Source organism: Hoplias malabaricus, chromosome 2 (genome assembly GCF_029633855.1).
Source record: "Hoplias malabaricus isolate fHopMal1 chromosome 2, fHopMal1.hap1, whole genome shotgun sequence".
Taxonomy (NCBI): Eukaryota; Metazoa; Chordata; class Actinopteri; order Characiformes; family Erythrinidae; genus Hoplias; species Hoplias malabaricus.
Window position 1 is genome coordinate 20,982,425 of NC_089801.1, and position 18,754 is coordinate 21,001,178.

Consider the following 18,754-nt stretch of genomic DNA (forward strand, 5'->3'; position numbering starts at 1 on the left):
GTGGGCAAAATCGTCCATGTTTATTAACCAACTGCATGTTTCTTGTGATGTTTTTATCCAGAGTGACTTGCATATCTAATCCTGATACAGTGGTATGTGAATGATGTGTTGGGACTCTTCACAAGAATTGGGGTGCTTACCCAAGCAGGGAATAGAACCCAATCTTCTCTGTAGAGAAGTTACTACATCAAGTCTAATGCTTAATGTTGATGCCGCTTTTCCACTGCAGGGTACCTACTCGACTCAACTGTTTGGTCTCTGGTGCCTGGTTCTCCAATACAATGGCTCCTGCTGAACAACCCCCGCCCTCCCCCCACCCCAACTGCTGGGTTGTAGCCAGTGAAGCTACAAAACCCTGTCTCTATTAGGAACAGCAGGGTATGGAAATAACAACAATGGCGACGTTAATGTTAATAGTTGTTTACCCATTGCATATTCGTGCGTTAATAATATTGTTGTTGTTTGTGCTGGATGTCTGCATTGCGTCGTGATTGACGACTCTCTTTGGCCAATCAGCGATCTGCAAGGTTTAAATGTCACGTTTAGTGCCTACTTGACTTGCTCGGATCCACAAGCAAACGTACTGAATCAATACCCGTTTCCAGGTACCAGGCACCAAATGTCCCTAATGGAAAATCAGAAATGAAGAGTTGAGTCAAGACCATACAGTATATAAGCGCTGTGTGTGAACAGAAAGGGCCCGGAGGAGCTGTGTGTCTGAGAAGCAAACACCTCTACGCACTGTAACCTGTGTGTGTGTGTGTGTGTGTGTGTGTGGTGTTGGTAAAGGAGGAGAATGAATAATTGAGCGTTTCTGCTGGAGCTCGCTGGGCTTCCCTGCTGCTTGCGTGTGCTTATGGGTGATCCTCCGTTTTCCCCAAGCGCCGTTCACTGATTTCATTGTGTGCTGTTGCCTGTGACAGTCTTAAAAATCTAAACAGTGAGCGTTTACAATAGCCAGGCCTTTGGCGACATATAAACCTCATTTTAAAAGGCGTAAAACAGAATCAACAAAAGCAGAATGATCTCAGAATGATCTCAGAACCTTAGATGGTTGTGAGTTCTAAAGTGGTCACCTCAGATCCTAGATCTCAATAATCTCAAGATTTTTGTTTTTGTAATCAAGTGAAGCAGAGAATATGGTTCCTAGGAGCGAAGTTTAGAAATGAGGAAATTTCCATGGAAATTTCTTTGAAAAACTGAAAGAAGTCTTTCTCTCTCTCTCCCCCTGTCTCTCTTGCTTTTGCTCTCTCGCGCACTGTGTGAACGTGTGTCTGGGTAAAAGTGTGTGTGTGTGTGTCTGGGTAAAAGTGTGTGTGTGGTGTGGTGCACTGCGGGGGTTAACACTATGCGGAAGGCAGCACAAGGGCAGTCGAGAGTGAGGAGCTAGCGACATGCTTCCCTGCGCTCTCTCCCCTCCCCCCTCTTCACGCAGTTCTAACCACACTGCTCTTGCGGCCGGCCTACGCCCTTTTAACGGCACCGCCGGCTCCCTGCACTTTCCGGGAAACAACACAGCGCCCCGGGCCTTCGAGACCCCCTTGAACCATAAAGAGTTTCAGTGAAAACTCTTAATTTACACTTTTTTGTCCATTTACCCCCAGTGTCATCCATCAGGCTTGCTGCTTGACGTTTGTTTACTTGGATGCACTGTACAACGTTAAAGATGATCTGAAAACTGGGTATCCTAGAGGTTTGTCCACTTGGCAACCACCTTGTTAACGCACCCAGGCAGTTGTTCCAGTCATACAAGACCAGGCTCTTTTCCCTTTGAATGGAGGGATCTGCTAACTTGAAATGAAAGCCACAAACAACTGACAAAAACAGCGTCTGTAGTTTGTTGCATAGATATATTGGCTGTTTTTAAATTGCCGTATTGAGCTTTATGAGCTTTCCCTTTCTTTTTTCAACCCATGGCCGTTCTCCTCCTCTTATTTCGTCTCTATTATCTTACGCTTTCTAAAACCGCACATGGTGCCACAAAAATCAGGGTAGAAATGTTTTAAAGCTTTGAGGCTGATGTCAGCAACAAATATTGAAAGCTTTTAATCATCTGTTATCATTGCTATTTGCAATGCCTAAATCATCACACATCGCTCTGAGAATCTGTGTCCAGGTCTCACACAGTGTCCATATGGTCACGCTCTGCTGAGAAAGGAACAGAGGCCTGGGGTCCTGCTTACATCAGTGCTTTCCCCACGACGAGGGAGTAACACACTTCACTCACAAGGGCTCCGCTTCCCTGTGGACTACATTATTACCGGACTGTGTGCTGGTAAACAGCGCGGCATGATAGAGCTGCGTTTTCTTAGTGTATGTGTTTGTTTTATATCAGACGGATCTGGAATCACACAAAAGAAAGCCAGGATGATCTCTATCTATAGAGGATCGGGTTCTGTTCTCTGTAGAGAGGTGCTGCCAATAGAATGGGATGTTTTGGAAGCAGCTACACACGAGAGCATGAGTTCCCTATGCTTAAAGTAACACTATGTAGTGTTTTTACCTTTATATTATGGCTTTAAAATCATTGTGATTCTCCAGTGACCTTTAATAGAGAGAATAGAATAGTAGCCATTGCTACTCTGGGTTCAGCATTGCAGAAACTGCACTATGTAACATTTCGAAGAGGGTAGGAAACCACCCCATCACCCTTTTGGTTTCAGTACAGTGCTGGAAAAAAAGAGATTACGCTAGGAGGAGCCCCAAAATCAAATCTTAAGTGTTCCTTTAAAGCCAGGTTATGACTAGCCTAAGGTGTTCACTGGGTGGTGAGTTGTGTGTTCAGTACCTAACAACAGTAATGTTTTGCGTCTGAATGCACTCAGATCTTCACAGTAACGTTCCGATGTCGGGTCCAGAACCTTCCCAGAAGAGAAGAGGATGTTCCTGCTGTAAAGCGGAACAAACTCCCCCCTAAGAGCCTTAATTTTGGAAGATGTTGGATCAGCAAGTGTCCAGAAAGTTTATAAAACAGATGTGTGCGTGTGTGTGTGTGTGTGTGTGTGTGTGAGAACACACCGCTGGGTGTGTGTTCTTCTCCCTCTCATTTCTGTTTTGACTCATCACTGACTCATGCAGCGCGTAGACTAACCTTAAGCCTGTTGAGCTGAGTGTTGCTCAGTCATTTCTGGCAATGCTCCAACCACACCAAAGATACGCTCGTCTTGTAGAGTTCAGTTTTTTTTCCTTTGTCAGCACCAAACCTGTCTGGTCACAAAAACGCAGTGACATACATAGCTTTCTTATTTGTGCCTTATCTAGAAATATTTTTATGAAGACTTCTATGAAGATAATCCATCTCCAAAACAGAAAGCCAACATTCATATCCTTAATGTTCATGACACACATTTTACCTGACTGACATAAAGGTGACATCATACACCCTTTTTCCAGAAGTGAACACAGATCGGGTCTTAATGAAAATGTCTGTGACATGCTTTGGTCAAAACACCACAAGGATCAAGCAGCGTTCTCAGCTTTCAGTGCCTGTTCCTTTAAATGATAATGAGCCACTCGCTGTTCACCCCGACCCCAAGCGCATAGCAGTGGGGTTTTTTTTCCATGCTCGTTGTCTGTTAGTCTCCTTTTAAACTCATCTTTACAATCTCACATATGTGCGAAGCCAGTGCTGTGATTGGTGAGACTCAGACAAGGAGGCGGGGTAATTCTAAAGTCTCCGAGCTTGACGTAAGACGCAGCACAAACTCAGCGTTCTTTTTTTCCTAGGGTTTGTGGCTTAGGCAGCCCACTAAAAACAGACTGGGAGATCTTGTTTCACAGTTGCACTTGATTACACCCACCTCCCTGTACTGTTCTCTGTTCAGCTGTGACACTGACAGGATTCTAAATTCCAGCAGCAGCTGCTGTGTCTGATCCACTTGTACCAGCACAAGCAACCCCTACTGTCTTTGTTAGCAATAGGCGACAATTGCCTGTTGAGCCGATTTGCAACAACTAAATTTTGATGCTGCATAAATAAAGCCTTACTGGCCTGAAACCTGCGTAGACAGCATCTGGAGAACATTAGGCTACACACTCTTACACTGTCACACACACTGTCACACAGCCGTGCAGCCAGATAGGCATCTTGCCGCTGTGCTAACTGCTATTTCTGCACTGTTTCAGTGTGGTTACTGTTGTTGAACTCGAAACTGCCGCGACTGTTCCGGATGAAGCTTTTAAGGTGCTCTTTTGGAAGATAATTGGCTTCATACATCCAGCTGATGCTGTACCACATCTGTCTGCTAGAGTTGAACGTGTACAGAGCATGGCCTATGCCTTGCCTTAAAAGAATTTGCGTGCAGCCTTGAGACAAACATGCAAATGTAAAGGGTATTGCACAAATAAGCCCCAAGATAAAAAGCTAAAGATTGTGTAATTAAGGTCCAAATGAAGTTCGGAAACTAGGAGGACAGAGAATACTGTAAATTTGGGTCAAGCTACCGCCTACAAAACGCTTCCAGAACTAGACGTGCACAGCGCTGGGATCAGAAACAATGGAAATGTTCTTTTCTTATTGACCACTGGGTGATCCAGATGTGAGGAGCAGGACAGACGTGCTGTAACTGGCTTCACTGAAAACAAACAGGTTATGTAATGGGGTCATAACCCTCCCTCCCCCTTAATCTGAGAAACACTGCAGAAACACATTTGGTGTCAACTCGCTGCCTTTACACCTCCACCCTTCCACGTCATGTAGAGCACTGGTCTTAACGCCTCCTGTTTTCATATGTTAATTTTCGCTCATTGGAGCACTGTTTTACCCAAGGATATGGTGGTTGGTTACTTTTATTTTGAAATATATTCGTAATTAATTGTTTTCCTGCTTAAATGAAGGCTCATCCCAAAGGTATAGGACAGCGCTTAGTCACTCCAGACCCCTCTAGCCGACACTTGGCATTGAGCATGGCGACATGAAGCTTGTGTGGAGCCTCATACGAGTATAGCATAAAAGGAACTTGAGCTTGATTTTTATCAGTGCTCTCAGTGTTAAGCGCTCTCTGTGGTTTCGCCAGGCTTTGTGTTGTCGTCTTGACAGCACCACGCAGAACGTCCGGTGTGCGGTGGTCTCTCTACCCCACAGGAAGTAATACATATTTAACAATGTGACATGCGCTCTTTCAGGGGAGATTTGTTACAGGTTTGCCAGGGTTTGGGGTCACTAATTATAAACATGGCTGACTCCTCGGCTTAAAGGAGCAATAGGTCACACTTTTTTTAACCTTCAGTTTACAGCTTCATAATCATTTAGCTGCTCCACTGACCTGTAATAGTGAGAATAGAGCCTCTGTCATTGGCTCGGCACTGCAGAAACTGCACTATGTAACTTTTGGAGTGGACACTTTGTTCTTAGGAATCATCAGCTCATTCTCGGTGAATAAATTTGCATCTCGATGACATTTTGCAGAAATATTTACAAATTTGGTGGAATTCCCCTGTAGTTCAGTTTGGGCCTGTTGATGTGAGTTCTCAGGAAGACGGCCAGTGCTGAGTTATTGGCTTACGTCATTTCCACGGTACTGCTGGTCTCCAAGCACTGTGTGAAGGCCTGTGTGAATTCTCTGTGTAAACTTTCTTTAGGGCATGTGTAACCTATGCCCTTAGCTTAATGTGTAGCCTCGTTATTATAAACTCATTAGTCATACAGGCAGAAACCTGGAGGAAATGAGCTGTGCAAGTGCGTCTGCTCCAGATGAGACCGTGACCTGGCTGGCTCTCCGGTGGAGAACCGAAGAATTAAAGTGTGCATGCGGAACAGTGACTTGTCTTTGTTGGCTGACTCTCACGCTGCTGTTGTTGTTTTGTTTGTTTGTTCACCTCCAGCCCCACGGGGAAGAAGTTCAGGAGCAAACCCCAGCTGTCCCGTTACCTGGGCAACTCGGTCGACCTAGGATGTTTCGACTTCCGCACGGGGAAGATGATGCCCAGCAAACTGCAAAAAAACAAGCAGAGGTTTCGCAGTGAGAATCTCAGCCTGTCCAAGGTATCCAACAAACAGCTGGAACTTCAGCTGCGTAAAAATGCGCCAAGTCCTAAACGACAGAACCTTAGGATGTTAGTAAATAGGACATTAGCAAGAATTAAAGGAGCAACTGGGAGTATGGGAGACATTGTCTTTGATCTTTATCTTTGGGGTCAGTTTCACCACAACAACTTTAAACCACCCGAAAATGATTATCATTAAAGTTGTAAGAACAGAGGGAGCTTTTCATTTTTAAAAAATTAAACATTTAAAATGACAGTATTGTATAGCAGAGTGATCCCAAAGTTGTTCACAACAAACAAAATAAATAGGTGTAAAATGTTGATATTTGTAATGTTTTACACAGCTAAATTAGCTTGAGATCCAACTGACCCCAGGAAATGATGAGCACAGGATGCACAGTAAAGATGGACAGGACACAGAAAGCAGATCATCATGTTAATGTTATATCTACCCAGTTTTCCCATTGAATATAATGGTGGGGGGGGGGATGGCAATAATTTATTTACAGACGTTCAGCTTTGAATGGGGTCAAACTGACCCACAGATAACAGGAGGGTTATATGATGAAGCCTTGTGAAAGCTTTCTACAAAAATAAGTGTCAGTATTTTTCCACTAAGTGTTAAACATTTCCAAACTTGTTTGTGGTTAATGTGGATCTGGATATTGTCCATACGGTTCAAACTCGTTTTCAAGACTCATCTTTGGCGGTTTTCAGTCTTTAGTCTGTGAGCTTTTTCTTGTTGAGAAATAACAACTGGTCGATCTTCTTTAAAAGAAAAAAAAAACGTTTCAAGAGTGGGAAGAAAGTCTTTCTGGGATTTTCAGATTTGTTTTTGTCAAACTCCCATTGTTTATTTATTATTTTAGTCTACTGTAGACCTAGTGTTTTGCCATATAACTGTCCTACTGTGGCTGATTTTGTGAACTTGTTATTACACTATTTTAATCCTCATTTGGTGCTTGGGGTAGTTTAGAGTCTTGCCATCCTTCCCTCTCCATCACATTCATCATCTAAATGACTTATCACGGTCAGAGTTAGCATCAGAAAACCCTGCTTAGTCTTTTCTTATCACACATGTCCTCAGCTCCACGTTTAAGAGGAACTGGGAAATAGCAGAGCTCTCAAATCGCTCGAGATAAAAGAGAAAATGAAAGTTCTTTGAAGAAGGAAATGGCGAGAATAATTTTTTTCCTTTTAAAACATGCTGTGAGGGGTGTTGCGAATAGCTCCTGGGAACTTTTTTTTTCAGTAAACAGTTAAACTTGCTTTGCTTTGTCTTGTTTAAAATGTAAATATATATTTTGGTTGTGAATGACGTAGCTCAGTCCTTGGATCACAGCATGCAAATCAATAATCCAGTGTTCCCACCCCTGTCTCCGCCCCCTGATGACGCTTGAATCGGAGTAGTGTTCACTAGCGCTTGTTCTCGCCCAGTTCACCTCGTTGCTTTGGTCTCCTTGCCGCGAGGGGGTTAATAATTCATTATGAAAATGAAACTAACAATGCAGGAGAGCCCCACCCTCATTTGCAGTGCTCCTCATAATTCATTCAGTTCACTCAGACCTAGGGGTCGCTGAAGCTAAGGGGTGTAGTTACAGAATGCAGTACATAATACAACATACTCAAAAACTGTCCAGTGGATTACAGTTAGTTTGTGTGTGCGTGCGTGTGTGTGTTTATCTGTATGCTTGTCTTTATACCAGCCTGTGTTTGTGTGTTTGTTTCTGTGTGTGTGTGTGTGTGTGTGTGTGTGTGTGTTTGTGTTTATCTGTATGCTTGTCTTTATATCCGCCTGTGTCTGTGTGTGTGTCTGTGTGTATCTGTCTGTGTTTGTATGCCTGTACACGTGTGTGTGTGTATCTGTATGCTTGTCTTTATATGCATATGTGTTTGTGTGTTTATATTGCTGTTTTTGTGTGTGTGTGTGTTTGTTTCTATCTGTATATATCCGTGTGTGTGTGTGTGTGTGTGTTTCTATTTGTATATATCTGTGTGTATCTGTCTGTTTGTATGCCTGTACTTGTGTGTGGGTGTGTGTATGTGTGTGTTTATATCTGTGTTTTTGTGTGTTTGTATGCTAGCGTGTGTTTGTATACCTGCCTTTGTATTTGTCTGTGGGTGTTTCTATGCATGTGTTCTTATTGTGTGTGTGTGTGTGTGTGTCCTTGTTTACACTCTAATCGTTGTGTCACCCTGACTGAGCAGATAACAGAAGAACTCAGCTGTGCCACGCAGGACCAGGCACATAGACTTAGAGGGAAAAACAGCTAAAACAAAAGCCTATCGTGTCTCATGGAACAAAACCTCGTTTTTCCATAAAAGTGACTTTAAAATACATTGAAAAGCATGTATTGACTTTAACTGGAAGTTAACTATCTGTTTACGTGGCAAGAATTTCTTCCTTTGCCTCGATATTGTAACATTTTTCAAATGATACCAAAAAGTGAAAAGTGACAGTGGAGATAAGAGGGTTTTCCCGAAGTCTGTGAAATGGAAGCTTGCGGAAACCTCCGGAAAAATGCTCTTACTCTCCGTTGTGGCATTGCACTTTTTGACACGACTATTCAGGCCAGTTGGGGGTTTTACAATGACGGAGGCCCTTTTGTTTTCTGACCCGCACACTCCACTGCCTCGTGCTCGGCTGATCATTTTCTGCTTCTGTTCCTGAAGTTTGGTGTCCTCTGCTATGAAGGTTGTGTAACAAATTCTGCTAAAGTGGCTTCCCTGTAAGGCCACGTCACTGACGGGAAACTTTTTCTTCGTTCTACAGACGTTTTTGGACATTCCTGTTGGACATGACCCTGATCCCGTGGGGTGGGTTTGTCTGGGTTTGTGTGTGTGTGTGTGTGTGTGTATCCGATCACATTTCTGACCAGCGTCATCTCTTGGCTGTGTTAAACATTTTTTTTTTGTTAAACATTTTTTGAATTCTTATTTAAAGCAGAACGTCTACAATTACTTCTGGAAGTTACTAGGAGCATAATTTTGGCCCACAAGTACCCAGCATTGGATTGTGGCACTATCAATATACTTCAGGATGAATTAGTGTCACTCTGTAGTGTTTAACTACTCTGTTTGGTTGGGACTGTATGAGGAGGGACCAAAAAATTTTACTGGTTCCAGGGACCAGATTTGGCCAGTGGAAAAGCAAGAGTCGAACCGAGCCATGTTGGTTCCATGAAGCGGAAAAGCACCTATTGTGTACTGTTACCAAATTCCAGGTACCAACATCAGTCCAAATGTGAACTCTACCCAAACCTAGTGATTAAATGTGCTCGTTGTAATAGTAAATATTCATTCATTATGTGTAACTGCTTATTCAGTTCAGAGCCTACTTGGAAACACTGGGCGCAAGGCAGGAGCACACCCTGGAGGGGGCGCCAGTCTCCCATAAGGCAACACACACATTCACTCAAACACTCACACCTACGGGATACCTTTGAGTCGCCAATGCACCTACCAACGTGTGTTTTTTGGATAGTGGGAGTAAACCGGAGCACCTGGAGGAAACCCACACTGACAGGGAGAACACACCACACTTCTCACAGACAGTCACCCGGAGGAAACCCACACAGACAGGGAGAACACACAACACTCCTCACAGACAGTCACCCGGAGGAAACCCACGCAGACACAGGGAGAACATACCACACTCCTCACAGACAGTCACCCGGAGGAAACCCACACAGGCACAGAGAGAACACATCACACTCCTCACAGACAGTCACCTGGAGGAAACCCACGCAGACACAGAGAGAACACACCACACTCCTCACAGACAGTCACCCGGAGGAAACCCACGCAGACACGGGAGAACACACCACATTCCTCACAGACAGGCACCCGGAGGAAACCCACGCAGACACAGGGAGAACACACCACACTCCTCACAGACACTCACCCGGAGGAAACCCACGCAGACACAGGGAGAACACACCACATTCCTCACAGACAGGCACCCGGAGGAAACCCACGCAGACACAGGGAGAACACACCACATTCCTCACAGACAGTCACCCGGAGGAAACCCACACAGGCACAGAGAGAACACACCACACTCCTCACAGACAGTCACCCGGAGGAAACCCACACAGACACAGGGAGAACACACCACACTCCTCACAGACAGTCACCCGGAGGAAACCCACGCAGACACAGAGAGAACACACCACACTCCTCACATACAGTCACCCGGAGGAAACCCACGCAGACACAGAGAGAACACACCACACTCCTCACATACAGTCACCCGGAGGAAACCCACGCAGACACAGAGAGAACACACCACACTCCTCACAGACAGTCACCCGGAGGAAACCCACGCAGACACAGAGAGAACACACCACATTACTCACAGACAGTCACCCGGAAGAAACCTACGCAGACACAGGGAGAACACACCACACTCCTCACAGACAGTCACCCGGAGGAAACCCACGCAGACACAGGGAGAACACACCACACTCCTCACAGACAGTCACCCGGAGGAAACCCACGCAGACACAGAGAGAACACACCACACTCCTCACAGACAGTCACCCGGAGGAAACCCACGCAGACACAGAGAGAACACACCACACTCCTCACAGACAGTCACCCGGAGGAAACCCAAGCAGACACAGGGAGAACACACCACATTCCTCACAGACATTCACCCGGAGGAAACCCAAGCAGACACAGAGAGAACACACCACATTCCTCACAGACAGTCACCCGGAGGAAACCCAAGCAGACACAGGGAGAACACACCACATTCCTCACAGACATTCACCTGGAGGAAACCCACACAGACACAGGGAGAACACACCACACTCCTCACAGACAGTCACCCGGAGGAAACCCACGCAGACACAGAGAGAACACACCACACTCCTCACAGACAGTCACCCGGAGGAAACCCACGCAGACACAGAGAGAACACACCACACTCCTCACAGACAGTCACCCGGAGGAAACCCAAGCAGACACAGGGAGAACACACCACATTCCTCACAGACAGTCACCCGGAGGAAACCCAAGCAGACACAGGGAGAACACACCACATTCCTCACAGACAGTCACCTGGAGGAAACCCACACAGACACAGGGAGAACACACCGCACTCCTCACAGACAGTCACCTGGAGCGGGATTCAAACCCGCAACCTCCAAGACCCTGGAGCTGTGTGACTGCGACACTAACTTGCTGCACAACCATACCACCTTTAATGATAAATAATTTTAACGAAATATATTTTTTATGTGTTTATGTATTGACTAACACCTTAAAATACAAAGATTAGTTTCGGACAGTAAAAACATGGTTCAGGACTGAACTTTCCAGTTACTGGCCCTACTGTGCAAGTAAGAAAAATGTTAGCGTTGAACCCTGCAAAGAACTTGTGCTGAGATTGTGTCTTATGAATGTGTAACGTTATACATGACCACACCTCCCGGCTCAATCACTCACTGACACACACGCGCGCGCACACACACACACACGCGCGTACACGTGCATTACGGCTCTTTAAGAGAAGTCTTGCGCTATATTAAGAATGATTTGCGTAATTGTAATTCAACACAGATCATTGGCATTTGATGTCGTCAGTAACTCTGCTAATGCAGCTCCGTATCAAGTTGAAATGTGTTTGTCGGTCTGATAATTGATAACATCTGGGATCAGTCTGGAATCATAGCGAAAGGAATAGGCCTCTCTGGATCTCCACACACTTGTCTTGGTTACGGAGAGGCTGCCTCTTAGGGCAGAGTAGGGTTCACCTTTGTTTGTCTGTTTCTTTAGCTTTTGAATCTTTCGACAGTCCAATCGTGCCAGGAACTGAATGGGGGGCCCCCCCACTATAGGCTGCACCACCAGGCCGGACACTGGACTGGACGTCCTAAATCCATTCCCTGGAACTGCTTACGTGAGCGACGCTCCTAAAATAGCTGCGGAATAAATAAGTGCTGGTCTCAAGAGCGTTCAGGCCCAAGTGTCCAAAACAACGACACATTTTAAACCCCTCTTATCCATGGTGCACCTCCCCCACTTTAGAGAAGTGGTCCGATCCGGTGACAAGTCTATTCAGGACTGGGGTTTCAGGATTTATGATATGATAATATTGTGCTTTCTGTACCATAAACAGTCACTGTCATTTTTAGAATTTTTTTCTTGGTTCATTTTCTTAACAGCTTCATCCTCATGAGGGTCTCCATGTGTCCGGAGCCTGACCTGAATCACTGGCACAAAGCAGGAACACTCACTGGACTCACACTCTCACACCTGTGGGCAGTTACACACACTCACCCTGTCACTCACACACGCATGTCTATGGATGGTTTTTACACACTCACTCACTCATCACTGTGGACAGTTTAATACACTCACCTTGTCACTCGCTCATCACTGTGGACAGTTTAATACACTCACCCAGTCACTCACACTCATCACTGTGGACAGTTTAATACACTCACCCAGTCACTCACACTCATCACTGTGGGCAGTTTAATACACTCACCCAGTCACTCACACTCACACCTGTGGGCAGTTTAATACACTCACCCAGTCACTCACACTCACACCTGTGGACAGTTTAATACGCTCACCCAATCACTCACTCACACCTGTGGACAGTTTAATACGCTCACCCAGTCACTCACTCATCACTGTGGACAGTTTAATACGCTCACCCAGTCACTCACTCATGACTGTGGGCAGTTTAATACGCTCACCCAGTCACTCACTCATGACTGTGGGCAGTTTAATACGCTCACCCAGTCACTCACTCATGACTGTGGACAGTTTAATACGCTCACCCAGTCACTCACTCATCACTGTGAACAGTTTAATACGCTCACCCAGTCACTCACTCATCACTGTGGACAGTTTAATACACTCACCCAGTCACTCACTCACACTCACACCTGTGGACAGTTTAATACACTCACCCAGTCACACACTTATCATTGTGGACAGATTCACACACTCACCCTGTCACTCACACTTGAACAGTTTCACACAGTTTAATATGCTCATCATTGTGGGCAGTTTAATACACTCACCCAGTCACTCACTCATCACTGTGGAAAGTTTAATACACTCACCTTGTCACTCACTCATCACTGTGGAAAGTTTAATACACTCACCTTGTCACTCGCTCATCACTGGGCAGTTTAATACACTCACCCAGTCACTCGCTCATTACTGTGGACAGTTTAATACACTCACCTTGTCACTCACTCATCACTGTGGACAGTTTAATACACTCACCTTGTCACTCACTCATCACTGTGGACAGTTTAATACACTCACTCACTCATCACTGTGGGCAGTTTAATACACTCACCCAGTCACTCACTCATCACTGTGGGCAGTTTAATACACTCACCTTGTCACTCGCTCATCACTGTGGGCAGTTTAATACGCTCATCACTGTGGACAGTTTAATACACTCACCTTGTCACTCATCACTGTGGACAGTTTAATACACTCACTCAGTCACTCACTCATGACTGTGAACAGTTTAATACACTCACCCAGTCACTCACTCATGACTGTGAACAGTTTAATACACTCACCCAGTCACTCACTCATGACTGTGGGCAGTTTAATACGCTCACCCAGTCACTCACTCATGACTGTGGGCAGTTTAATACGCTCACCCAGTCACTCACTCATCACTGTGGACAGTTTAATACACTCACCCAGTCACTCACTCACACTCACACCTGTGGACAGTTTAATACACTCACCCAGTCACACACTTATCATTGTGGACAGATTCACACACTCACCCTGTCACTCACACTTGAATAGCATCTCACACTCACACTTGGACAGTTTCACACACACACACCCTGTCACTAACTCACGCTTGTGGACAGTTTCACACAGCAACAAAATACCTAAGACTTGTGTTTGGACTGTGAGAGGAAACTGGAGTACCCGGAGGAAACCCACACAGACACAGAGAGAACACACCACAGATAATGACCCAAGTGGCAGGGGATCAAAGTTTAATACACTCACACCTGTGGACAGTTTAATACGCTCACCCAGTCACTCGCTCATCACTGTGGACAGTTTAATACACTCACCTTGTCACTCACTCATCACTGTAGGCAGTTTAATACACTCACCTTGTCACTCACTCATCACTGTGGACAGTTTAATACACTCACTCAGTCACTCACTCATGACTGTGAACAGTTTAATACACTCACCCAGTGACTCACTCATCACTGTGGACAGTTTAATACGCTCACTCAGTCAATCACTCATCACTGTGGACAGTTTAATACGCTCACTCAGTCACTCACTCATCACTGTGAACAGTTTCACACACTCACCCAGTCACACACTTATCACTGTGAACAGTTTCACACACTCACCCAGTCACACACTTATCACTGTGGACAGTTTCACACACTCACCCTGTCACTCACTCATCACTGTGGACAGTTTAATACACTCACCCAGTCACTCACTCACACTCACACTTGAACAGTATCTCACACTCACACTTGGACAGTTTCACACACACACACCCTGTCACTAACTCACGCTTGTGGACAGTTTCACACAGCAACAAAATTCTTAAGACTTGTGTTTGGACTGTGAGAGGAAACTGGAGTACCCGGAGGAAACCCACACAGACACAGAGAGAACACACCACAGATAATGACCCAAGTGGCAGGGGATCAAAGTTTAATACACTCACACCTGTGGACAGTTTAATACGCTCACCCAGTCACTCGCTCATCACTGTGGACAGTTTAATACACTCACTCAGTCACTCACTCATGACTGTGAACAGTTTAATACACTCACCCAGTCACTCACTCATCACTGTGGACAGTTTAATACACTCACCCAGTCACTCACACTCACACCTGTGGACAGTTTAATACGCTCACTCAGTCACTCACTCATCACTGTGAACAGTTTCACACACTCACCCAGTCACACACTTATCACTGTGAACAGTTTCACACACTCACCCAATCACACACTTATCACTGTGGACAGTTTCACACACTCACCCTGTCACTCACTCATCACTGTGAACAGTTTAATACGCTCACCCAGTCACTCACTCATCACTGTGGACAGTTTAATACGCTCACTCAGTCACTCACTCACACTCACACCTGTGGACAGTTTAATACACTCACCCAGTCACACACTTATCATTGTGGACAGATTCACACACTCACCCTGTCACTCACACTTGAACAGTATCTCACACTCACACTTGGACAGTTTCACACACACACACCCTGTCACTAACTCACGCTTGTGGACAGTTTCACACAGCAAAAAAATACCTTAGACTTGTGTTTGGACTGTGGGAGGAAACTGGAGTACCCGGAGTAAACCCACACAGACACAGAGAGAACACACCACAGATAATGACCCAAGTGGCAGGGGATCACCCCCTTCCCCCCTGAAGCCTGACTGCTGCTGTGTTTTTAAGGATGGACGGTCTGATAAGGTCTGACTTCTGCTCCTGTTCTAAAGCATGCGTTTGCACAAGGTCCGTAAAAGGATGATAATCTGTGAGAAGCTCAGGGCAGATGTAATCTCAGGATGGTGTCTATGTTTGCATTCCTGTTGCTCTGATGAGTGAAGCTCTAGCACTCGGGTGTGAACGGCCATGGGTTTTGGCCATCACTTGTGATTGGATCACCTGAGACGAATGTTGATGCCAGATGTGAACGGGCGTGAAGGACGTATTTAAATGTGAAGCGAACACTTGCCTTACTGTTAATCCAACTAATTTTTGTAGGACGTATCTGAGATATTTTCCCCTTTTCCACAAGTAGACGCAGCTCTGGGGTCTTGATGAAATGTCTGTGACCTGCTTTGGTCAAAAATACCAGAAGGATCAAACCCCACAGCAGCCTAACGGCCCTGTTCACAACGGTAGGTTCCTTTAAATCATAATGAGCCGCTCACTGTTTACTCCGACCCTCGAGTGCACAGCAGTGAGGAGCAGAAGCTCTGGTTTTTAACGGTTTCTCAGCTCCCTTTCATTTTCGTTTTTACTTGCCGCCCTTATTTCTCTGCGCCTGTGTGTCTGTTTTGTTGTTTTTGAAACCTCGTCTTGGCTCTTTCACATTAACACAGGCCCAGCGCTGTGAGGGGCGGGAAAATTATGGGTGTCTGCACTCTACATAAGATGCAGCACCAAATCGGAACTTGGGCCCCTGATTTGCAAATTAATCTATATATTTTTTTATGATATAAATTATTTTAAAGGCTTTCAAACTGAACTAAAGCCTCTGAAATGTCCCTGACCACGCCGCTTGAAACGGACTTCAACACTTTGACTGCAGCAGTTCAGAAATATAGAGTTAGTCTTTTCCCAGGGGTGACCATTTTGTGGAAGACGGCCATTAAATACAAGACAACATCATGCTGTCCTCTCAAAACAACCTTTTTTTCGTTGAACGGAGACTATTGTGACTACAGTGGTGCAGCAGGGAGTGTTGCAGTCACACAGCTCCAGGTTCCAGGAACTTATGGTTTTGAGTCCCGCTCCGGGTGACTGTCTGTGAGGAGTGTGGTGTGTTCTCCCTGTGTCTGCGTGGGTTTCCTCCGGGTGACTGTCTGTGAGGAGTGTGGTGTGTTCTCCCTGTGTCTGCGTGGGTTTCCTCCGGGTGACTGTCTGTGAGGAGTTTGGTGTGTTCTCCCTGTGTCCCCATGGGTTTCCTCCGGGTGACTGTCTGTGAGGAGTGTGGTGTGTTCTGTCTGTGTCTGCATGGGTTTCCTCCGGGTGAGTGTCTGTGAGGAGTGTGGTGTGTTCTCCCTGTGTCTGCGTGGGTTTCCTCCGGGTGACTGTCTGTGAGGAGTGTGGTGTGTTCTCCCTGTGTCTGCGTGGGTTTCCTCCGGGTGACTGTCTGTGAGGAGTGTGGTGTGTTTTCCCTGTGTCTGGGTGGGTTTCCTCCAGGTGCTCCGGTTTCCTCCCACAGTCCAAAAACACACGTTGGTAGGTGGATTGGCGACTCAAAAGTGTTTATAGGTGTGAATGTGTGAGTGTGTGTTGCCCTGTGAAGGACTGGCGCCCCCTCCAGGGTGTATTCCCGTCTTGCGCCCAATGATTCCAGGTACTGAAACTCAACTGAAAAGGTTACAAGTGATGAATGAATAAAAAGGAGACTACTGTAAATATGCCTGTATGGTCAGTGGTGCTGATAAAATTGACAGTGAGTGTAAATTATTAGCATGCTGATATATATATTTAATAAGGATTCTCTCTTCCTAACCCTGGGAACTAATATTATCCTAACCACAGTCGCCAAAATAAGGGTTGTTTTTGCTGAGCTAGTCCTGTTTGTGCTCTTTTTGTTTCAGTTATGGAAACAAGGAGCTTAAAAAAAAGCCTTTATTGCCTTTTACTGCATTAATCGTGTTTTTCCTCTACTTTTTTCCTATTTTTTTGTGGGCAATACACACACACACACCAGCTCTGTTTTTGATTTTGGAACACAGTGATTATCTGATTAAGGATGAGAGGTTGTGAGAGTGTTTGCCGTTTTAGGTTTAAGAGCACTTCTCGCTGCAGGATGTCTGCTTAAGTATGCTCTCAACAACTGTAAAATGAAAACTAATTTGGTGTGTGTGTGTTTTGCCCAGAAAAGCTGTGCCAGCTCATTGTTGTAGGTGCTCACAATATATTTCTAAGAACATCATTCCAATTCTTACCTCACGGGACACTATAATATGCAAATATGTCTCTAGCAAATCACAATGTTTATTACTGTGTGCTGTGAGCATCCTGACCAATCACAGCTCCTGATGATTTACAGATCATACTCTTCTGAGAAGGCTTTACTCGGGACAATCGGCCCATTTCTGTGAGGATTTGACTGGATTCACTTTAAACACATTAAGTGAGGTCCAGGACTGATGTTGGATGATTGATTAGTCCTGGCACTCATCCCAAAGGTATTGGATGGTGCCTTGATGACCAGTGCTGGGGGGGCTTTACACCACCCTAGCTGACTCCTGGCCTTGAGCATAGTCTGCTTTGGCTCAGCAGCTGTGCAGATTAGAGATGTGTGTAGACAATTTAAACGAGTGCCCATCACTGACTGCGTTTGAAATGAAGTGAATTCACTAAATATAAGGGGTCTTAAATGTTGGACATATAGAGTATGCTTTAAATATTATGAGCAGCTGCTCCAGAGCATCATGTAATAGTGAATAGGGCGGTTTACATCTGTTTTATGGGCTGAATGAAGAGCCTGTCCCAAAGGGTTTACAGTGTGTTCTTCATCTTAAAGCTTCTCTCTCTCTCTCTCTCACCTCCCCCTCAGGGAAAGCCTGACCTCAACACGGCACTGCCCATCCGACAGACAGCGTCCATCTTCAAACAGCCCGTCACCAAAGTGGTCAACCATCCGAACAACAAAGTCAAGACAGACCTGCAGAGAGCCACAGAGCAGCCTCGGCAGGTCAGTTCATCCCGCCTCAGCCGGTTTAATCCAGTTCCGTCCGGTTCAGCTCTGTTACGTTCTGCCTTAAGGCGGTAAGCTGCTCGTTAATTTAAGGAGCCTTTGAGATTGCTCAACTTGGGCTGTTTAAAGTGCCAGAAATCATATGAAATTTAATGGCCTGATGGCAGATGTGTGAATCATTGGGTTGTTTTAAGGAATACTGCTGCAATACGGCAGAAGAATACATGGTATCATACACACACACCACTCGTGTGTGTGTGTGTATATAATCAGATGTTTCTTAGTAAAGAGAGGTCATACACACTAAAGGGAATCCACTCTTTTGTGCA

General features: G+C 45.5%; 1 protein-coding gene across 1 annotated transcript in view; it reads left to right on the forward strand.

The window, feature by feature from the left end:
- mbd2 (methyl-CpG binding domain protein 2) overlaps positions 1–18,754 on the forward strand; it is a 48,618-nt gene that overhangs the window by 9,266 nt on the left and 20,598 nt on the right. The window contains exons 2-3 of the mRNA XM_066659616.1: positions 5,824–5,983; positions 18,285–18,422. Of these exons, the coding sequence (XP_066515713.1) occupies positions 5,824–5,983; positions 18,285–18,422 (298 nt within the window). The remainder of the gene's footprint in view (positions 1–5,823; positions 5,984–18,284; positions 18,423–18,754) is intronic.